The sequence below is a fragment of the Rana temporaria genome, chromosome 5 (assembly GCF_905171775.1).
Source record: "Rana temporaria chromosome 5, aRanTem1.1, whole genome shotgun sequence".
In the NCBI taxonomy this organism is placed as follows: Eukaryota; Metazoa; Chordata; class Amphibia; order Anura; family Ranidae; genus Rana; species Rana temporaria.
Window position 1 is genome coordinate 256887391 of NC_053493.1, and position 21311 is coordinate 256908701.

The following is a 21311-nucleotide window of genomic DNA, read 5'->3' on the forward strand; positions in this document are numbered from 1 at the left end:
CATGACTATAGGTGCTTGTTTCTTTTTTATAAAGGTTAATAAAAACATAAAAAAAGAAAAAAATAATAATAATAAAAACACATACGTGCAGACACAATGCTCTACTACACTCTGATCTCTCAAAGTTTTACTTCTCAGACTTGGTTCAGTGTGACAGAAAGTTTGAAACTGTGAAAGAAACACTACCCTAATAGATTAGGCAAGTTAATAGTAAGTAATTGCTACATGTATCCATGTTCTTTCAGCTGTTCATTCCTCTCTCTACAACATTATTACATTACAATTGCAGAAATATCATTCAGATGCAAAACTCAGTATGTGCAAACTGCAAGAATTTTTTTGTGGTTTTCTGTTTTTTTTTTTTTTCTGTTTGAAGTCCATCTTGTACAAACACTGGACAAAAAAAAAAGTAATAATTTTTTTGTATAATTTTTCTTTTTAGCTTAATATTTCCCTATTGATTCTCTGTAATCATGTCAGCTCACATATGACTTCAAAGTTTTCTTTTCTGAAAGTGCCTTCTGTAAAGTAGTCCTTTGGGACAATAATCGGTCACATCCTAGGTCAAGTTTTACATTCATCCCTTTGAAACCACATTAAAACTTTCAACATCTTGCTCTAAGAAGCTCTACATGGTTTCAGTGTTGGAAAAAAAAAAAAAGAAGAAAAATATTTTTTTGAAATACACAGATTAAAAATGAAATACAGTACTTAGCAAACATTAGACCAAGATGCTTGTCAATAAAGTGTGAACAGCATTTTAAGTGCGAAAAGAAAAAAAAAATCTTATTACTCCTCCAGTTCTTGATCCTTAACATGTCACACTAAACTTTGAAAATAAAAAAAAAGTGGCACCAACTGACACCAGAGAACAAAAATTAAACATAAAATGGTTGTGCCCAGGATGTCAGCAAATGATGTTAGTGCTTGTAATCGGCAGTGTGCTTTGACCCTGGGAAGCACAAGCCATCTTTCCAAAACATTTGCAAGTTTTACTATTATGAATATATGTCCAAACAGGAATCCGCTAGAGAGTTTTCTATTAGTATTTGCCTCTGGGTCCTGTCAAACTGTGCTTGTTTGACAGCCAGACTAGAGATGTCATTCCAGCAGTTACACAATTGGAAGTTAAAAAAATATTAATGACACAAATAATTAAAAGGACATACAGAAATATTTTTTTCTTCACAGCACATGAAAGACTTTTTAGAGCATGGAGGGATGTCTGTCCCTCTAAAGTTGACTTGTACAGCTAGGCTTTCATAGGATGAATTTAAGGTACTTATAGAACTAGTGCCATTGGCCAAGGTGGTGTGGAATCATATATCTACTTTAAAAGCATACGTTGCCATCAAAAGCTTACAGCTAACCACACCAGTATGACACACAAGCACAAGTCAATACCCTATGATGAGACCAGTTGAAGAAAATGGGAACACTGGACAATTACACCAAAATATGTAAATTGGTATTTTAGCATTGTCACCATGACAATGACCCTTCACTCTCCTTATCTTTTTGTGCCAGTGACCCACAACATAAACACAGTCATAAAGCTATACCCTCCATGGGAAAAGCTCAAATATCAGCATGCATGCAAGCACAGACTCCACATGTGCACTTATTTCTTTCTTCATTTCCCTTGTAATCCTCTCTGAAAGATTTCAAAATAGAATGTGGTTGAAATTTGAAATTGGCACCCTGAAACTAAATCACAGAAGCCACACTTATACAACCCTCTCTATCAAGACTGCGGAAAGATTTGACTGCCTCATAAGTAGCTCCCCCACATCCTAGCTAGCATACTAGTGAACACTTGTGAAAAGAACATATGCACCAACAGCCTTCTGAAGGATACCAGCCACAACTATAACAATGTTATAAACCTAAAATAAGATGATAACATGTAAATACTGGGTTATTTATTCTACAGTACAGTAATCTGAATAAAATGACAAGGGTAAGCCTAATTTCTCCTTTCTGAACAGGTTTCACTTCCCTACATTAGATCGACCCTCAATGGAAATCTTAACCTCCTGAGGAATAAAAGAGGGCTTGGGAAGAGTCAATGGTGGTTCATCTTCAGATTTCTCTAATTTTCGTGATTCTGGGGCAGACCACCTCCTCTTCCTTGTTGTCGTGGGCTTACCAGGTTCTGTTTTGGCTTCAAAGGACACGGCATTCAATCCAGCAGGACACCTTAGTTCTCCATTCTCAGATGAAACCTGTACACTTCCCTGATTAATCCCATTCTCGTGTTCTGCATACCTATGTCTATTTCCAGACAGACTGTCATTCTTTGGGTGCTTCAGCAAGATGCCAGCTGGATCCATGGGTTGCCCCTTCTTTATAGAGCCGTTTTTTAAATTTTTGAGTGTAAGCGATATGCAGACATCTCCTACCGACAACTTGGAACATGGCAAATCAAAGAGCTGGCTTGTTCTCTCAGGACTGCATGATGACCAGCCTTGACCAAACACAAAAAATGGATATTCTATCAAGACTTCCACACTGACCTAAAGAAACACAAAAAAATATATTGAGTTTAAAAAGTGTGACTCCAAATACCAGCTTTTCCTGATTTTAGGAATGATTTAAAATACATAAAAGAACATATACCGTATATACTTGAGTACAAGCCGACCCGAATATAAGCCGAGGCACCTAATTTCTCTGCTAGTGGCACTGCCCGAGGGCCCCGTGCCACTAGGGGGCCCCATCAGGGTTGCCAGCATCAGTAAAAGTCTTTTTTTTTTTAAATCTCAAAAATCTCCATTACCTTTTCAGTGTGTGTGTGTATGTATACTGTGTGTGTATATTGCGTGTCTGTGTGTGTATACTGTGTATGTATACCGTATGTGTGTATACTGTGTGGCCCCATAATCTATTGCCTGGGGGCCCCATAATCTCCTATTGCCCAGGGGACCCATAATCTCCTATTAACCGAGGGCCCCATAATCTCCTATTGCCCGGGGGCCCCATGAGTTGTCAGTCCGCCCCTGGTCCCCCCTCACATTGCTGTTTGACCGTGCTACTTACAAGAAGACAATTTATTAATTAGGTCTGAGTAACAGCACACACGGAGGAGTGGGGTGGTGATGAATGCGGCACACAGAGGAGAGGGGACTAACAACATGATCAGCTCTGAAATCTTCCAGCCCTGTGCATCTCTACCTTGTGCAATCTTCCAGCCCTGTGCATCTCTACCTTGTGCAATCTTCCAGCCCTGTGCATGTCTACATTGTGAAATCTTCCAGCCCTGTGCATCTCTACATTGTGAAATCTTCCAGCCCTGTGCATCTCTACATTGTGAAATCTTTCAGCCCTGTGCATCTCTACATTGTGAAATCTTTCAGCCCTGTGCATCTCTACCTTGTGCAATTTTCCAGCCCTGTGCATCTCTACTTAGTCCAATTTTCCAGCCCTGTGCATCTCTACCTTGCGCAATCTTCCAACCCTGTGCATCTCTACATTGTGAAATCTTCCAGCCCTGTGCATCTCTACCTTGTGCAATCTTCCAGCCCTGTGCATCTCTACTTAGTGCAATTTTCCAGCCCTGTGCATCTCTACCTTGTGCAACTTTGCATCTTCCAGCTTTTGTATACTAGATAACAGACAGCTGAGCCCAGACACTCCTGCCTCCTATTCTGGGCGAAAGACTAGAGTACTAGTTGGCAGCTTTTGTTGCTGTGAATGATGGTAGGCTGAAGACCATTACAACAACACAAACCCACAACACAACATACCAGCCAGTACCCTGGTCACTCTCCCATGAATAATAAGCAGGCTGGTCTGGGATCAGTTGTCTGGGAGAGACTAGATTACTAGCTGGCGTGTGTTGTTGTGAATGGCACTGTTCGTCTCCAGAACACCAACATTCACAACACAAGCTGCCAGTTTGTATTCAAGCCTCTTTCCCCAGAATAGCAGGCATGCAAGTCTAGACTCAGTTGTCTGTCCTCTGGTGTACAAGGGCTTGAAGAAAACAAAGACATGTTATTAGAAGAGATACTACAAGAAATGGTCAATTTATGATACACATACTTTATAAAAGAATGTACATGCTGTTGCTGGTGCTGGGTGGGCTCAGGGAGGGGGGTCAACATACAATATACAGGATGTGTTGGCTGCTGCTGGTGCAGTGTGGGCTCAGTAAGGGTACACATACAATATATAGGATCCAGCTCAAATGTAGAGGGAGCGGTGGCTACACTGGTGTGCATTAACTCCCCCATGGGAAATCCATAAACTGGGCTTCAGTCTGGGGTTAAGCTGAGAGGCAACACAAACATACAAGATGCCCTTTTACTGCACAATATGTATACATAATCCTTCCTACTGCACTATTGTATTCTGCAGAATACAATGATCAGTGTTGCCGTCTATAGCCTGTGACACAGATCGTTCAGAAAAAAAAGACAGGCTGGTTGTACATACAGTAAGTCGATCGACAGATCAACTTCTGTACAACCAGCTAGCCCATGCATGGATCAAAATTCGTCAGGTGAATTTCAATCCATGTATGGCCAACTTAAGCTGATCTGTGACATTATTACTCATCCAAATCATGAGAGAAAAGTCCACATATCACATGGTAATGCTGCTTGACAAGAGACACACTAACTATAGACAAAATCAGAGAACTATTGCAGAATATTTTAAACTCTGAGAAAATGCCATCTATGACTATTTGATCAACCACTTGACCTCCGGAAGATTTATCCCTCCTCGTGACCAGGACATTTTTTGCGATACAGCACTGCATTACTTCAACTGACAATTGTACCCAAATAAAATGTATGTCCTTTCCCCCCCCCCCCCCCCCCCACAAAAGTATTTGATCACCTTTGCATTTTTTTTTCCCGCTATAAACAAAAACAGACAGACAGTTTTGAAAAAACACATTCAATAAAATGTTTTAAAAATGTAATTTCTTTATCAATTTAGGCCAATATATATTCTGCTACATGTTTTTGGTACAAAAAAATCCCAATAAGCGCATATTGATTACTTTGCGCAAAAGTTATAGCGTCTACAAACTATGGGATTTTTTTTTTTTTTTTTATTGAGCACTTTAACAATCATTTTTATTAGGAAATTTTTCCACAAATAATAAAAATAAATTATAACAGTCAAAAGGTATGACAATGCAGCACAAGTATTTAAAAAAAGAAAGAAAAAGGAAAAGACATTCACAACACTTATCCCACAGGACCATCACTAAACCTTGTCCCCATTCAAATGCCTAGAATCAAACAAATACAAAAGCCAAAAATTGTAGCATCCCCTGGTATTCCAAACCTTCAAAAGGGATCATATTTACTACATCTACTAACTTGAACATTGTCGAATACCTTCAATAATACACAAACAAAACTATCTCTCTCTCCTCCGAGAATTTGGAGAGGGAAAAAAGGAGAAGAATACAGAAAAGAAGAAAAAGAGGAAGACGAACAGAGGATAGGAGGAGTCGGCAGGAAGCCAGAGAATCAGTGCACCCCAAGTCCCGGTCTAACCAGGACCCCTGCTATTCACAGGGGGTCAGACAAATATTTGATCCAGGGTTCCCACACCATATCAAATTTGGCTTGTTTATCTAAAAGAATCGCCGCCAAACGTTCATTTACCATCAGTGGCGATCAAAGGGTTAACGGTGTGCCTAACCAGTGTTTTACGACCGTGTGGGAGGTGCTATTACTAGGGGAAGACATGAATCCTAGTCCCTGCTTTGCAGAGACACAAGATCCATGCCTTCTTTCCTGTCAGAACGGTGATCTGCCTTGTTTACATAGGCAGACCATCATTCTGTCTCTCTGCAGGATGATCGGTGGGTACCAGTGGACATCGAGCCCATGGTACTGGCTGATAGGCTACTGCTGTGTGTAATCCCCTTTCCCGGAAATGTCAGATCATGTATATATAGGTGATCTGGAGTAGAGGACCTTTTTTTAAATTTCTGTTATTTGAACTCGGGTTGCCAACTCACAGCGTTAAAACTGAACGCAAATACACAGGTGCTGCAGCTGGCTAAGGTGGCAAATAGACTAGTTCTTTGTCCACAGAGCCTTTGTAATTTATATGTTATTGGGTTTAAAAAGATAAGGTATAGTGTAAACACATGAAACACTCAGGGTGGGTTGTATGAATGTTTCAGGAATTACAACCTTTCTTGCACACAACAGCAGCAGCATGTGATATATGGACTTCTAATTCTTTTTTTGGTGAGTGACGATGTGACAGATATTATATATATATATATATATATATATATATATATATATATATATATATATATATATATATATATATATATTTAATTCAAATATTATTCTTAATCATTAAAATTTCTCTTATTCTCTTATTAAGACTGAAGATGTATAAACAATTTAAATGAACCCATCATTTGTTAATATAACAATACTTAGGTGTCAATGAAAAAGTGAGAATATACGTATAGTGTGTATACAGTACAAACACTCAAATCATCCAAGTATCAGGCAAATATTTGTTCTCAAATTAATTACAGAAATATCAATGAGCTATGTAGCTAAAATAATGGGCTGGGTGACAGGACATGCTCAGGATGAACAGTTATGTTGTTCTGTCACCCAGTCCATTATATTAGCTAGATAATCTATCTGTAAAAAATTTGAGCATAGTATTTGCCTCATAGTCTCATGGACACCACTGATGATTTTATTGTTTGTTTGCCATAGTATATTTTCTCCTTTTCACATTGATACCTATGCTAAATATTCATATCTTATAATTGTTTTGGAATTATACATGTGTGAATATATTGTAGTTTGATGAGTTTATTGTTTGCTTGTCACAGTACTGTATAATCTCCAACTTTTACATTGATGCCAATGATAATTATTGTTATTTCATCAAATTATGTGTTTTTTAAACAGTATAATAGATCCAATAAATTATCTGTTTTAAATAATAGTTGTAATTTTAATGATATACATGTGAATATAAAGTAGCTCAACAGGTTCAAACTATTTTACCCCATATTCATAATGTTTATATTTATTTTGTAGCCCTTCTGAATGTGGTTGGTGTTGTGAGCCCCAAAAAGTATTGGTCATTAACACATAGAACCATTAACACATTTTGGACTCTTTACACTTTTGGCTTTGGCATTCTTGTGCCAAAATATTACCCTTTATTAGCTGGGGATATGATATTTGATACTGTGTATTGTGTATTGTATTGATAAGCCATTTGTTACCTGTGTACAGTATTTGAAAGACTTCCCATTTGTTGCCCACATATTGTAACAATTGGCTGTTTGTTGGTTGTATTTTGTAATGACTGCTTTGCTGGTTTGCCGTTTATTTTTATGATAGCCTGTGTATTGCCCATTGTTCATCACAACTGCCTATTTGTATTGGTTAATGTGCAACACATGATTGACCATTTGTAGCCCTCATATTCTGCCAACTGCCCCTTTGTTACTGAAATGACAATTTGTTAACTGCATGTTTTAATGAATTCTCATTTCTCGTCTACATATCATTAGTGTTGCTCACGAATATTCGTATTGCGAATATTCGGCTCGAATATGGCATATTCGAGTATTCGCGATATATTTCGAATTTCGCGGTGAATATTCGCTATTCCGAATATTCGCATTTTTTCAATTTTATTTTTAAAACAGATCACATCCTATCGACGTCTAAAAGCATTGCTGGTATGATTAGAGACCCTGGGCCGAGTAGCTAAGCTGAGGCGATCCTTTTATGTTGCCGAATATAAAAAAAAAAAATTGCAAAATTTCGCTAATGCGAATGCGAAAATGATTGCGAATTTTCGATAACTGTGGTAGGAGAACTCTGATTGTCTCTGATGCAAAAGGGGGGGGCTTTGTGTATGTTTCTGTTATGAATATTTGTATGTTTGATATTATTTTTTTTTGTAAGAAGGAAAAAATTGCGCATACCTTAAAAAAAGGGGAGAATACAGCAGCAACTCAAAAATGTTATACAACATAAATTAATACAAGACAGAAAATGGAGTCGCTCTACAAGAATAAAAAATATGTCTAGTGACAAGACATGTGGGCAAATTATAAAATAAGCAAGCGCAAATAACTTGTGAAATACACAGTGAAACAAATATATAAAGAAATATAGTCCCAATAATAGAAAAATAATCTTTCATAAAAATGTCTTTGATATGTGAAGTGAAAAAAAGTCCAAAGCATGCAGCATGAACGTGTTCAATCTTCAAGGTGTTTGATTGACAAACGGCTGTGACAGATGGATAGAGTAAAGAATCACCACCAATGCAAAACACTTTTTATTTTCTATTGTAAAATATCACGAATATTCTGAGCCAATCAGAGTGCTCCTTCCGCATTTGCCGAATATTCGCAATTATTTTGTATTGTAAAATATCACGAATATTCTGAGCCAATCAGAGTGCTCCTTCCGCATTTGTCGAAATTTCGCAATTATTTTGTATTGTAAAATATCACGAATATTCTGAGCCAATCAGAGTGCTCCTTCCGAAATTTCGCCACCAATATCGCATTCGCATTTTGCGAAATTTCGATTCAATATCACGAATATTCTGAGCCAATCAGAGTGCAAAATATCACGAATATTCTGAGCCAATCAGAGTGCTCCTACCGCAGTTGTCGAAATTTCGCAATTATTTTCGCATTCGCAATAGCGAAATTTCGCAAAAATTTAATTTCGATAAAATATCACGAATATTCGAATTTAGCGAATATTTCTCGAATATTCGGCTATATATTCGTGATATATCGCGAAATCGAATATGGCGTATTCTGCTCAACACTACATATCATCAATACTACCCATTTTTTGGTCCACATATTATGGTCACCTGTTTGTTTTCCATGTACTGAAATACTTGCCTGCTTATTGCTTGTATATTGTAATCGCCCCCTTTTTTTTGCATGTTTTGTCAGGGTTGCCCATATGTTCTCAGGGTTATCTTTTTTTTGCTATGCCAAATTAGTGTTATTTGGTTAGAGGGCCATTACTATCATTTAATCTCTTGGCTGCTAAAGTTCTGGGAGTCATACTGTTGGCCCTAAAAGTTCAAAGTCAGCAACCTATCACATCAATGTAAAAAATTACATCAGAATAAGTGAAGTTAAACCATATCTTTTTGATGGGGGTCACCGACTAAGAAGGTATTAAATCCGAAGGATCAGCATGGCACCCATGCACCTAGAAATTTTAGAAAGAGAGGTCAACAAGAGCAGTCTCTATATGCTTCTTAGTACAGGACCCACATTACATGAAGGCAGGGGCGGGTGGATGGGGGGGAAGAGTGGTAGAGGCAGGGGTGGGCGGGCTAAAGGGGTAAAGAGGTGAGGGTAAATGTGTGTTGGCTGGGGGAGTAGTGGAGGTAAGGGCGTGAAGAGTGAGGGAAAAGTGGTGAGAGCAGGAGTAGGTGGACTGTGAGAAAAGTGGTGAAAGAAGGGGTGGGTGGGCTGGGAGAAAAGTGGTAAGAGCAGGGGTGGGTGGGCTGGGAGAAAAGTGGTAAGAGCAGGGGTGGGTGGGCTGAGAGAAAAGTGGTGAGAGCAGGGATAGGTGGGCTGGGGGAAAAGTGGTGAGAGCATGGGTGGGTGGGCTGAGGAAAAGGTGTAAAGGGCAGAGGTAGATAGGTGAGGGGGAAGAGCAGTGAGGGCCAGGGGTGGGGAGGAAGTGGCAGGGTCAGGGAAAGGGTGGTGAGTAGGAAACAAATTGTAGGGTCAGAGGTGGGTGATTAGGGGGGGGGAGGAAGTGATCAGGGCATGGGTGGGGGGAAATGTGCTGAGGGAGGGAACGGGCAGGAGGGAAGAATAGCAAGAGCAGGGGTGAAGGCAAAAGAAGGGCACATGAATGGCAGCGAAGAATGGTCTATAGAAATAAAGAATGGTGAGAGCAGAGTGGGCAGCTGGGGAGAAGATTGGTGAGGGCAGGGGTGAGTGGGCAAGGGGAAGAGTGGTGGGGATAGGGGTGGGTGTTCAGAAGAAAAGTGGTGAGGGCCCAAAAAAATATTGTGGGCAAGGGGTAGGCTGTGGCACAGGGAAGAGTAAGTGGGGGGAATGTGTGTGGATGGCAGTCATGCAACAGAGTGGTGAAATATGGGTGGGTGGGTGTGCAGCTGAGTTGTATGGAAAGGGGCCCAGGGATGGTGGGGGTGCAGAGTGTTGAGAGAGCAGAGTGGTGAAGGTGTACGCAAGAGTGTTAATAGTGTGGGGTTACAAAGTGGTGAGGGGTAGGAAAGAATGACAAGAGCAGGGGTAGGTGGGTGGGGGGCATGTGGCAGAGTGGTGGCAGAAGAGGTGGAGGTTTTGAAAGGGGGGACTGTCTAACTAACTAACCTATTGCTTATATTGCTTAACCTTAATTTTTACTATGAGGCTCAATGCACACTAGCACGCTGGATGAAATAATAACACTGAATAATAGTGTTTTTGTGCTAGTTTGTAGCAGAGTTTTTTAACTTTTAGAAGCATTAGCATTCGTTTTATTAGCGTTTTTACAGTACGTGAAGAAAAGAAAACGTGGAAAAATAGCTGTTAGGAGCGTTTTAGTACAGTTTAATGTTTTTTTCCCCAAGGAAAATGCTTCCAAAGACTCTACCAAAACATTTTTTTTCCTGTTCCTAAATGCTGAAGCTTGAAAAATGCTTCTAGCATAAAATAGTGTGCATGGACACATAGGATAACATTATTAGCTTCTAGGAACAGACAACAAATTCTTATAATAGCTTCTAGGAGCTTACAAAAATGCTAGTGTGCATGGAACCCTAACATGGATTCTGATTGGAAACCTGAAATAAGGGGGAATACGTCCTGTATTCTTCTTTTACTATAACTATGGGATGGTCTGCCCATGTTAAGGGCTTGCATGGCATTTGTTTGACATCAGTTTAATCTTCATTGACAGAAACATTAAGGCCGGGTTCACACTGTTGCCGCATGCGGTGCACAGCAGGGGTCCGATGCGTGCTGGTTCACTGGTTCAGGTCTGATTTCAGCCTGAATTTTGGCCTGAAATCAAACCTGAATCGCACCAAAAAAGGCACACGTTTTTCCGGCACACCGCACCGTACCCGCTGCGGAGATATGTGAACCGGCTCCATAGAGAGCCAGTCACATTCTCCTGCTTTGCAAATTGAATGTGGGGAAACACTCATTCAATTCGCATAGGTGTGAACCCGGCCTTAGGATGCAGTCTCCCTTCATCTGAGCTGAATTCAACATTCTTCAGCTGGACTTTGCACGTATAAGGCCTCATGCACGCGACCGAGGAACTCGTCGGAAAAGACACATCGTTTTCCTCGACGAGTTCCTTGTTAGACTTGTGGAGAAACTTGACAAGCTTTCTTTGCGTACACACTGTCAAGACCAAATCTCGTCGTTCTCAAACGCGGTGACGTACAACACATACGACGGCAGGGGAAGTTCGATTCCACTGGCACAACCCTTGGGGCTGCTTTTGCTAATCACTTGTTACTGCGTGTTAAGTAAAAGTTTGGTGAGAGACGATTTGTACTTTTCAGTCTGTTACAGCGTGACAAATGTGCTATCTCCATTACAAGCGCTACTTTTACCGAAGGTGCGCTCCCGTCTCATACTTTATTCTGAGCATGCACGGGTTTATAAGCATACACAAGAACGTGTTTCTCGTCGAAAACCAGCCTGACGAGGAAATTGAGACTCCCGTAGAGGAAAAAGAGAACTTGTTCTCATTTTTCCTCGTCGAGTTCCTCGACAGTTTTCTCGAAAAGCATACACGCGACCGTTTTCCTTGGCAAAAAAGCTCTGCCACCAAGTTTCTTGATGGATTCTGACGAGGAAAACGGTCGTGTGTACGAGGCCTAGGAATGCAAAACTCATTTAAACTAAACAGAAAAATGAGTTTATGTGATAATATTAGATCATATGAAAGTTTTTAAATGCCGGAATCATTGGCAGGTAGCCCTCATACAGAAGTAGGTTCAGAAATGATGTCTTTATATTATTGAAAAAGGAAATGTCAGGTTTGTAGTATTTGTAGTAGTCGTATGGGAGAGAGCAATTTGTGATATATTGGGTTTAGGTGATAGGCCTTACATGTATCAGTTTATATTGTTTTTTTTTTTCTTATCGTTTTTTTAATAGCAACTAATGTTGGGGATAATATGTCATCAGAAATTATGTTTTAAAACACCTGTGTGAAAGATTTTTGACTTGGAATTCAATTCTGTCTGTGTACTGACTCTAGCCAGCATTTAGTGAAGCATACATTTATAAGGGTGAAACATTCCCCATACCTAAAAAAACACACTATATGTTATGTAGGTCTAAGAGGAAAAAAAATGCATGCACAAAGCTCAGAACGGAACCTAATCACGGTATATCTGATGCTGCTTGTCTTTGAAACACCGCAACATGCTTAAGAAATAACCAAAAACATGAAGCTACTTCTGATATTACTCATTCATGAACTGGGCTTATCCTACTGTAGGTGGGGGAATTTAGGTTGCTATAAGCACATGATTTTATCACACTTTTGTTTTTGTTCAATAACTAGGAACTACGCTAAACAATCAATTAGCTAGATTCAGGTAGAGTTAGGTCGGGGTATCAGTAGATACGCCGACCTAACTCGGAATCTGCGCCGACCTAAGTTTAAGCGTATTCTCAAACAGAGATACACTTAAACCTATCTAAGATAGGACGGCTTGCGCCGTCCTATCTTAGGGTGCAATATTTAGGCTGGCCGCTAGGTGTAGCTTCCATTGTGGTCGGCGTAGAATATGTAAATCACTAGATACGCCTATTCACGAACGTACGCCTGGCCGACGCAGTACAGATACGCAGTTTCCGTAAGAGATAGGCCGCCTAAAGATAAAGATGCCCCCTAGGTGGCGTAGCCAATGTTAAAGTATGGCCGCCGTTCCCGCTTCGAAATTCGAAAATTTTACTTAGCCGCAATGCACACTGGGAAATGTAGGCGGACGGCGCATGCGCCGTTCCAAAAAAACATCAATCACGTCAGGTCAAAGCATATTATCATAAAACACGCCCCCTCAGCCTGTTTTGAATTAGGCGGGCTTGCGCCCGCCGCATTTACGCTACGCCGCCGTAAGTTAGGAGGCAAGTACTTTGAGAATACAGTACTTGCCTCTCTGCGCGGGGCTACCTGAATCTAGCTAAATGTTTTTAGCTTTGGTATTCAAACTTTTTTTATCTTAGAAAAGAGATGAGACAGTCCAGATCTCAGTACACCTAGGGTGCCCACGTGTCCCGGATTGCCCAGGATTATCCCGTAATTAGCATATTTGTCCCCGGTCCCGGACAGTTTCATTCCAGGACAATACAGTTCCCCGGAATGAAACTTCCAGTCTCGGAACAGGAGCTCCACCTAGTCTTCTCTCCCGCCGCCGGGCGCCTGCCGTGCCGCCCCCCCTCCTTCCCGCATTAATTGCATTGAAGTCATTGGCAGCTAGGACTAGTGTTCTAGCAACCAATGACGCTTGCCGAATGCCGATGGTCCACCTTGGCTCTGCTCCTTAATTCCGGGCCCCTCAGTCCCTCCCTCTCTGCTCTGCATGCAGAGCAAAGCAGCGCAGCGGCCACCTGGTGCCTGACCCCCTCATCCCTGTCAATGCAGAATGTGTATGTCAATGTGTAGAATAGAGAGAGGAAGTACAACCCACAGCAGAACGGGACAGCAGGAGAGAGGTATGTGTACATACTATCACTGAGCACCACTGTCCCTCCATCCACCCCACTGTCCCTCCATCCACCGGGCAGACATTAATAGAATGAGCATAAATGTCCTGTGCTGTAATTATAAGAATGTAAAAAAAATAAATCAGCATCCCTTTACTATTACATATTTTTTTACAAGATTTAGTATTTAGATTTATTATGCTGCGTACACACTACCGTTTTACGGGTTCTAAAAAATTACTTTTTTTTTTAATATCATTAAAAACGATCGTGTGTGGGCTCCAGAGCATTTTTCACGATCTAAAAAAATGGCCATTAAAAAATTTGAACATGCTCTATTTTTTCACAACGTTTTTAAAGTTGCCGTTTGTAAGGTTGTAAAAAATGGTCGTGTGTGGGCTTTAACGACGTGAAAAAAACGCGCATGCTCAGAAGCAAGTTATGAGACGGGAGCGCTCGTTCTCGTAATGGTAATGGAGTAAGCACATTAATCACGCTGTAACAGACAGAAAAGCGCGAATCGTCTTTGACTAACACGAAATCAGCAAAAGCAGCCCCAAGGGTAGCACCATCTGAATGGAACTTCCCCCTTATAGTGCCATCGTAGGTGTTGTACGTCACAGCGCTTTGCTAGAGCATTTTTTTATTCACGATCGTGTGTGGGCAAGGCCGTTTTAATGATCGGGTTGAAAAAAAATTTAGTTTTTTCTAGACCCTTAAAAACGTCATTTTTTAGAACCCGAAAAACGGTCGTGTGTACGCGGCATTACAGGAAATTTGTTAAACTTTGTGTGAACTTAAAGGGGAAACATGCTAAATAAATCATTAGGAATTAGGAGAAAAGTAGAGGAACGTTCTAAATGTTCACCCTATCTATGTATATTTGATACAGATTGAGTCCCAAACTGTTGGGGGCCGATTGCCCATGAGTGCTACCTATCAGTGCTCATCAGTGCTGCATATCAGTGCCACCTATCAATGCTCATCAGTGCTGCATATCAGTGCCACCTATCAATGCTCATCAGTGCTGCATATCAGTGCCATCTATCAGTGCCCATCAGTGCAGCATATTAGTGACTCCTCATCAGTGCCACCTAATCAGAGCCCTTTAGTGCCATCTGATTAGTGCCCATCAGTGCTGCCTCATCAGCAAATATCAGTGAAGGAGAAAAATTACTTATTTACAAAATTTACTGACAGAAACTTTTTTTTTCTAAATGTTCAGCCTTTTTTATTTTATTTTTTATAAAATAAATAAATACCTAGCAGTGAATAAATACCACCAAAAGGGATCTCTATTTGTGCAAAAAATATGTTATTTTTTTATTTGGGTACAGCGCTACATGAAAGCGTAATTGTCATTCAAAATGTGACGGAGCTGAAGTTGAAAATTGGTCTGGGCAGTAAGGGGGTGAAAGTGCCCGGTATTGAAGCAATTATTAAACAAAACTACACCTCTTCAAATATGAGTAAAACCAGTGCCTGCTCCTGAGATCCCTGCCTGCCCTGCGCTGCCTATTTTGTTACATTAGGTGTTCTATAGCCAAAGTGGTACTCCAACTACTTCTTGTGTACTCGTATTAATCTGAATGATTTTGAAGTTTGTAAACTTACTTTGTGAAGATCCCAACACATTTGTTTCCTTGAATTCTGTAACACGTCTATGCCTTGTGGGTAAGCACTGCTGTGTCACATGATTTAAAAAGCCTGCCTTCTGAACTACAGAGGTGTCAAGGTGAGGAGTTTCAGGAGGCGCTGTCAGTACAAGAATGCTGCCTACAATCACATACCTCCCAATTTTTTGAGATGAGAATGAGGGACACCTATGGGCAAAAGTATGCAGGCATAGGACACACCTCTTGCCACGCCCCCTTAAAGGAGAATTGTACAAAAAAACTAAATTGGCTAAACCCACAAGTGCTTTTTTTACCACTACTATTCCTTTATATTGGCTTCTGGAATTTACAAATGCAGCAATTTAGAAGGTTTAGAGCTTTTATTTGGGTACAATGTCGCACGGCCGCGCAATTGTCAGTTAAAGCAACTCAATGCTGTATCGCAAAAAATGGCCTGGTCAGGAAGGGGGTAAAACCTCATGGAGCTGAAGTGGTAAACAATCCTTAACCTAAGCCCTAACATTATTTAACTCCTGCAGATCTTTTGCCAAAAGTATCCTGTGCTGAGATATGAGCTTAACCACTTAAGGACCGCCGCACGCCGATATACGTCGGCAGAATGGCACAGGGATGTATATATACGTCCCCTTTAAGAGCCCAGCCGCAATCGCGACTCGTTCCAAAGCTCCGCGCCCGCGGGACCGCGGACCCGATCGCCACCGCCGATCGGTCACAGGAGCTGAAGAATATGGAGAGGTGTGTGTAAACACACCTTCCCCTTTCTTCACTGTGGCAATGTCAGTGATCGTCTGTTCCCTGATATAGGGAACAACGATCACTGATGTCACACGTCCAGCCCCGCCCCCTACAGTTAGAAACACACATGAGGTCACACTTGACCCCAGAAGGGCCCCCTAGTGGTTAACTCCATCACTGCATTGCAATTTTCACAGTAAACAATGCATTTTTATAGCACTTTTCGCTGTGAAAATGTGTCAAAATTGTAATCATAATCAAAGTCATAATGTCGCAGTCACAAAAAAAATCACTGATTGCCGCCATTAGTAGTAAAATAAAAAATGATTAATAAAAATGCCATAAAACTGTCCCCTATTTTGTAAACGCTATAAATTTTGCGCAAACCAATTGTTAAACGCTTATTGTGATTTTTTTTACCAAAAATAGGTAAAAGAATACGTATCGGCCTAAACTGAGGAAAAAAAATGTTTTTTTTGGGGGGATATTTATTATAGCAAAAAGTAAAAAATTATGAATTTTTAAAAAAAAATATTGCTCTATTTTTGGTTATAGCGCAAAAAATAAAAACCGCAGAGGTGATGAAATACCACCAAAAGAAAGCTCTATTTGTGGGAAAAAAAGGACGGGAAATTTTGTTTGGAAGCCACGTCGCACGGCCGCGCAATTGTCAGTTAAAGCAACGCAGCGTCGAATCGCAAAAAGGGGCAAGGTCCTTAACCTGCATATTGGTCCGGGTCTTAAGTGGTTAAGAGGTTAGATCACCATTACAGAACAACTATAAAGATGAACACTTGCACCCCTCACCCATCCCCTGGTTGCTCATGTGCTTACTTACATGGTTGCTGAGCTGTCAGCAACCTTGCAGCCAGTCCAGGGATTTGAAATCCCAATTCTTTTCCCTTTTCCCTCTTCTTCCAGTGCCTTCACAGTGAACAGATCTGGTTTGTCCCAGAAGCACTGCACAGAGAAGAGGGAGAAGAGCGAGGATTTCTAATCTCTGGACTGCTGCACCGGCTGTGGGGGTGCTGACAGCTCAGCAATCCTAGAGGTAAGTACAGTGGGGACCAGGCGTTGGGGAAGGTGTCTGGTGTTAGTTCATTAACCACTTAAGCCCCGGACCATTTTGCAGCTAAAAGACCAGGCTACTTTTTGCGATTCGGCACTGCGTCGCTTTAACTGACAATTGCGCGGTCGTGCGACATGGCTCGCAAACAAAATTAACGTCCTTTTTTTCCCACAAATAGAGCTTTCTTTTGGTGGCATTTGATCACCTCTGCGGTTTTTATTTTTTTGCGCTATAAACAAAATATTTTTTACTTTTTGCTATAAAATATATCCCCAAAAAATATATAAAAAAACTTTATTTTTCCCCAGTTTAGGTTGATATGTATTCTTCTACATATTTTTGGTAAAAAAAAATCGCAATAAGCGTTTATTGATTGCTTTGCGCAAAAGTTATAGCGTTTACAAAATAGGGGATAGTTTTATGGCATTTTTATAACTTTTTTTTTTTTTTACTAGTATTGGTGCCGATCAGTGATTTTTTTCATGACTGCGACATTATGACGGACACATTGGACACATTTTTGGGACCATTGTCATTTTTACAGCGATCAGTGCTATAAAAATGCTGTGAAAATTACACTGGCAGTGAAGGGGTTAACCACTATCTATGTGGCGCTGTAGGGGTTAAGTGTTCCCTGCATAGTGTTTCTTACACTAGGGAGGATGGGCTCTGTGTCACATGACACTGATCCCCGCTCCGAGTACACAGAGTCGAAATCAGTGTCATTGTCACTAGTCAGAGCGGGGAGATGCTTGTTTACAGAAGCATCTCCCCGCTCTATACCTCCGTGAGACGATCGCGGGGATCCCCGCGGCGATCGAGTCCGCGGTCCGTCTCACAGGGTGGCGCGGACCACAAGGACAGGCATTTTTAGGGGACGTACAAGTACGTTGTTATGCCTGTCTGTTCCATTCTGCCGACCAATATATGCAGGAGGCGGACCTTAAGCGGTTAAAGCAACCTGTACCCATCTACTATTGAACTAGTAAAAAGGATCTAAACACAGTTACAAATGGGGGGGGGGGGCGCAGAGAAGGATCGGTGATAATGTCGCAGTGGTCACATGATCAGAAGCCTGTGCCACTGGCTAACAATCTTTATAGTCCCGACTAAGAGTTGTCTTTGACAGCTTGGACTTTGTGCTGGGAGTATGCTCTCAGCACATAAACACTGACTGACTTTTCAGCAACACACATTTGCAGAGTTTGAGCGTTAAAGCCCACCCTTTTGCCGCCGCACATATGTGTTAGGCGGTTATAAAGGGGTTAATATAATATTTTTTATTCCGGCTACAAACTGAGATCTTAGTGATTTTATAGAATAATTATTCCTAAAAAAATGAAAATTCATTGCCACAGAGTTATAACAATTGTATGCTATGACGTATTCATGTACGTGTAAAGAAGATGCAATAATATTTGAACATACAAATATAGAAGATAGTTATATGGAAATAGTATATAAAAGAGACACAAGTCAAACACCAGTGCAGTATTTCACTCACCTGTGCTCGATGTTCTCCAACAGCAAACTGAACCACAGCAATGCCTGGACTATGGCTGTTCTCAATCCTTTCAACTGTGCTGGAGTCTATTTTCAAGTCGTTGCTAATATCGGCGCTCTGTATGAAGTCTTCCGTTTTTAAATCTTCTACCTTCTTTAGCTCCCCATTGGCCAGCTGAATGATTGACCCTTTTGTGAAATAAGGGGGCAGTGTGGGAGCAGCTGCCATTGGAGAAGCAACGGACTGTACTAGTGGAAGGTGTATTTGAGCTGGAACCAATGTGGTCTGGTAGGCCGCTTGCGTTGCCAATAATTCAGCACTGTAGTTATCACTCTTAGGAATGGGCGTAGTGACAAATGTATGAGGCACTGCTGCAAATTGGGTTGATGAAGTGACAATAGCAGGTGCTACCCCTACCCCAGATGGTTCAATGTCTGGATTGCCAACTGGTATTAGCAAGGGCTGTGTGCCTGGAATAACCAAGTGCTGTGGCAAATTTCCAGGGTAACCAATGGTTTGCTGCTGACTGCTGAGATAGCCAATAACTGGCTGTTGTGTACCCGCACAAAAGGCTGCAGCAGGCAGCCCAACAGAAAGTTGCTCTGCTGCACTATGAGTTGTCTGGATGACAGTGTGAGGAGATAAAGTGGCCATGGTTTTCACGCTTTCCGCGCATAAAGTCTGTTGTGGGGATAAAGCATAGGACCGGTGGGATGGTTTTCCTAAGTGTAAGCTTCCCTTGTTATGAGCAATTGAGGGTGAGGTTTCTCTCTTAATGGTTTGTTGAATATCATAGTCTGTGGCAGCAGGGTTGCTGTTGGGCACCACCATGACAGAGGTCCGAACACCTGAGGGATCCCGAGCACCAAACTCAGTACTTGGGTGCATCACTACATGCCTTGTCTCATAATGTTGGGAAGCTGGTTTATTATTGCCTGCTTTCATTAGATGTGCATCTGTTGAGGAAGGGACTAAAAATCTCCTAACTTTCTCTATCTCCCCATTTAATAATTCCTTGGCTTGTGACCTGAAACTATCTTCTTTCTTTGAAGGGTCCCTAGCAATAAAATGAGCTCCTGAATCTGAGTACCGCACAACCACCTGGGGGGAAGTACCCAGGGTAAGTGTATGAGGAATCACTGGGTGGGTATGTAAATGGACTGGGATAGTTGGTGGTGACATATTTCTGACTCCACTCTGTGATGAGCTTAAATTATGCACATAGTGACTCGACTGTATAGGTGGAGATCCTGCTGAAATCAATCCTGGAGTCCGAAGTAGATGCGGTTCACCTTTATGGCCCTGCTGGCTTAAGCTGCTTACATTGGCCAACATAGTGGAATACGCCTCCATCTGGGAACGTTGTGATGGAGTGGAGACTACTGATGCTGTTGAGGATACAGCAATTGATGCAGAATTCGATGTAGGTGAAACTAGCTGTGGACTGATGAAGTCTCCATACAATTGTCCACTAGACGGCGTTCCAATAAACTGGAACGTTTGGGGCACATTAGGATATTGTATAGGAGACACTGATGCCCCTGACTGAGACTGCACAGTTTGATAAAGGGCAGAAACTGTTGTTGCTGCTGGTACCGACCTTGGAGCACTAGGGGGGGAATAGTCTATACCAGTTGAAATTGTTTTATGTAAACCTACCCCCTGTTGTAAACCAGCTTCTACTGAAGTTCCTACAGGCCCATGATGACGTCCACCATGGCTGCTGGCTGTGGTGGAAAGCCATGATAAACTATCTGTACGGTGGTTTTCATTTGTCAATCCGACTGTTTTTTCTTCAGAAGGTCGACTGGTGGCGGGAATTTCACGTTTCTTCGGTGGCAGGCTTTCATTGCTCCTTTCTTGATTAGATTTCATGTTTTGCTTTCTGCCACCCCCGCCGACCCCCACTACTTGCTCACTGATACTGATTTCAGTCTGGTGAATGGAAAATCACATTTAATTCCAGAAGGAACACCAACAACTTCATGAGGAATCATCTCCCTGGGAGCACAATCTTCTAACAGGTGATATGGAATCTAAACATGGAAACACAAAACATAATATACACACGTTAGTAGAAAACCTTTGATTAAAGGAAACATTGAAACATACAATTTAATACACAAATCAAAGCTTTATTCTGTGCTCTTGATTACAAACAAACTAAAGAAATAAAATTATGTACATAAAAGCCTCGTACACACGATCGGATTTTCTGCGGACAAGAAATTAAATTATGTACATAAAGGTTCTCTACATCCATCTGCAGATTTACCTTGCTTATGTCTAAACAATTTCATATCTACATCGAAATGATCTCATACCTAAGGCCTCGTACACACGATCGGATTTTCTGCGGACAAAGCCTCTGACTTTTTTAGGCGAGGCTGTGGCTTCGGCCTAGTCCGCGGCGTCCGGACTCGCGGACTAGACCGAAGCCTGCGGCCTCGCCTAAAAACTCCTGCCCACAGCTCCTCAGGACCGGCACAGTGTCAGCGCCGGTCCTGGGGAAAAAAAACAAACAAATCAATTTTTTGAAAATATGAACCAACTCGATTTTTAAATCCAATAAAAAAAATTCCCAGCCCTAACACACACACTAATTTGTCAGTTTAGGTCATATTCTTCTTCCCATTAAAATTAAATGAATTTTTTTTCAACAAATTTGGGAAA

General features: G+C 41.3%; 1 protein-coding gene across 6 annotated transcripts in view; it reads right to left on the minus strand.

Moving 5' to 3' along the window:
* Positions 1 to 442: 442 nt before the first annotated feature.
* The window catches only part of ATXN1 (ataxin 1), a 403695-nt gene continuing 382826 nt past the window's right edge, over positions 443 to 21311 (minus strand). For all 6 annotated transcript variants that reach the window (XM_040353759.1, XM_040353760.1, XM_040353756.1 and 3 more), the window contains 2 exons: positions 18639 to 20674; positions 443 to 2516 (listed from right to left, as the gene is read on the minus strand). In XM_040353759.1, coding sequence (XP_040209693.1) covers positions 1992 to 2516; positions 18639 to 20513 — 2400 coding nt within the window. In that variant the 5' untranslated portion in view covers positions 20514 to 20674 and the 3' untranslated portion in view covers positions 443 to 1991. The remainder of the gene's footprint in view (positions 2517 to 18638; positions 20675 to 21311) is intronic.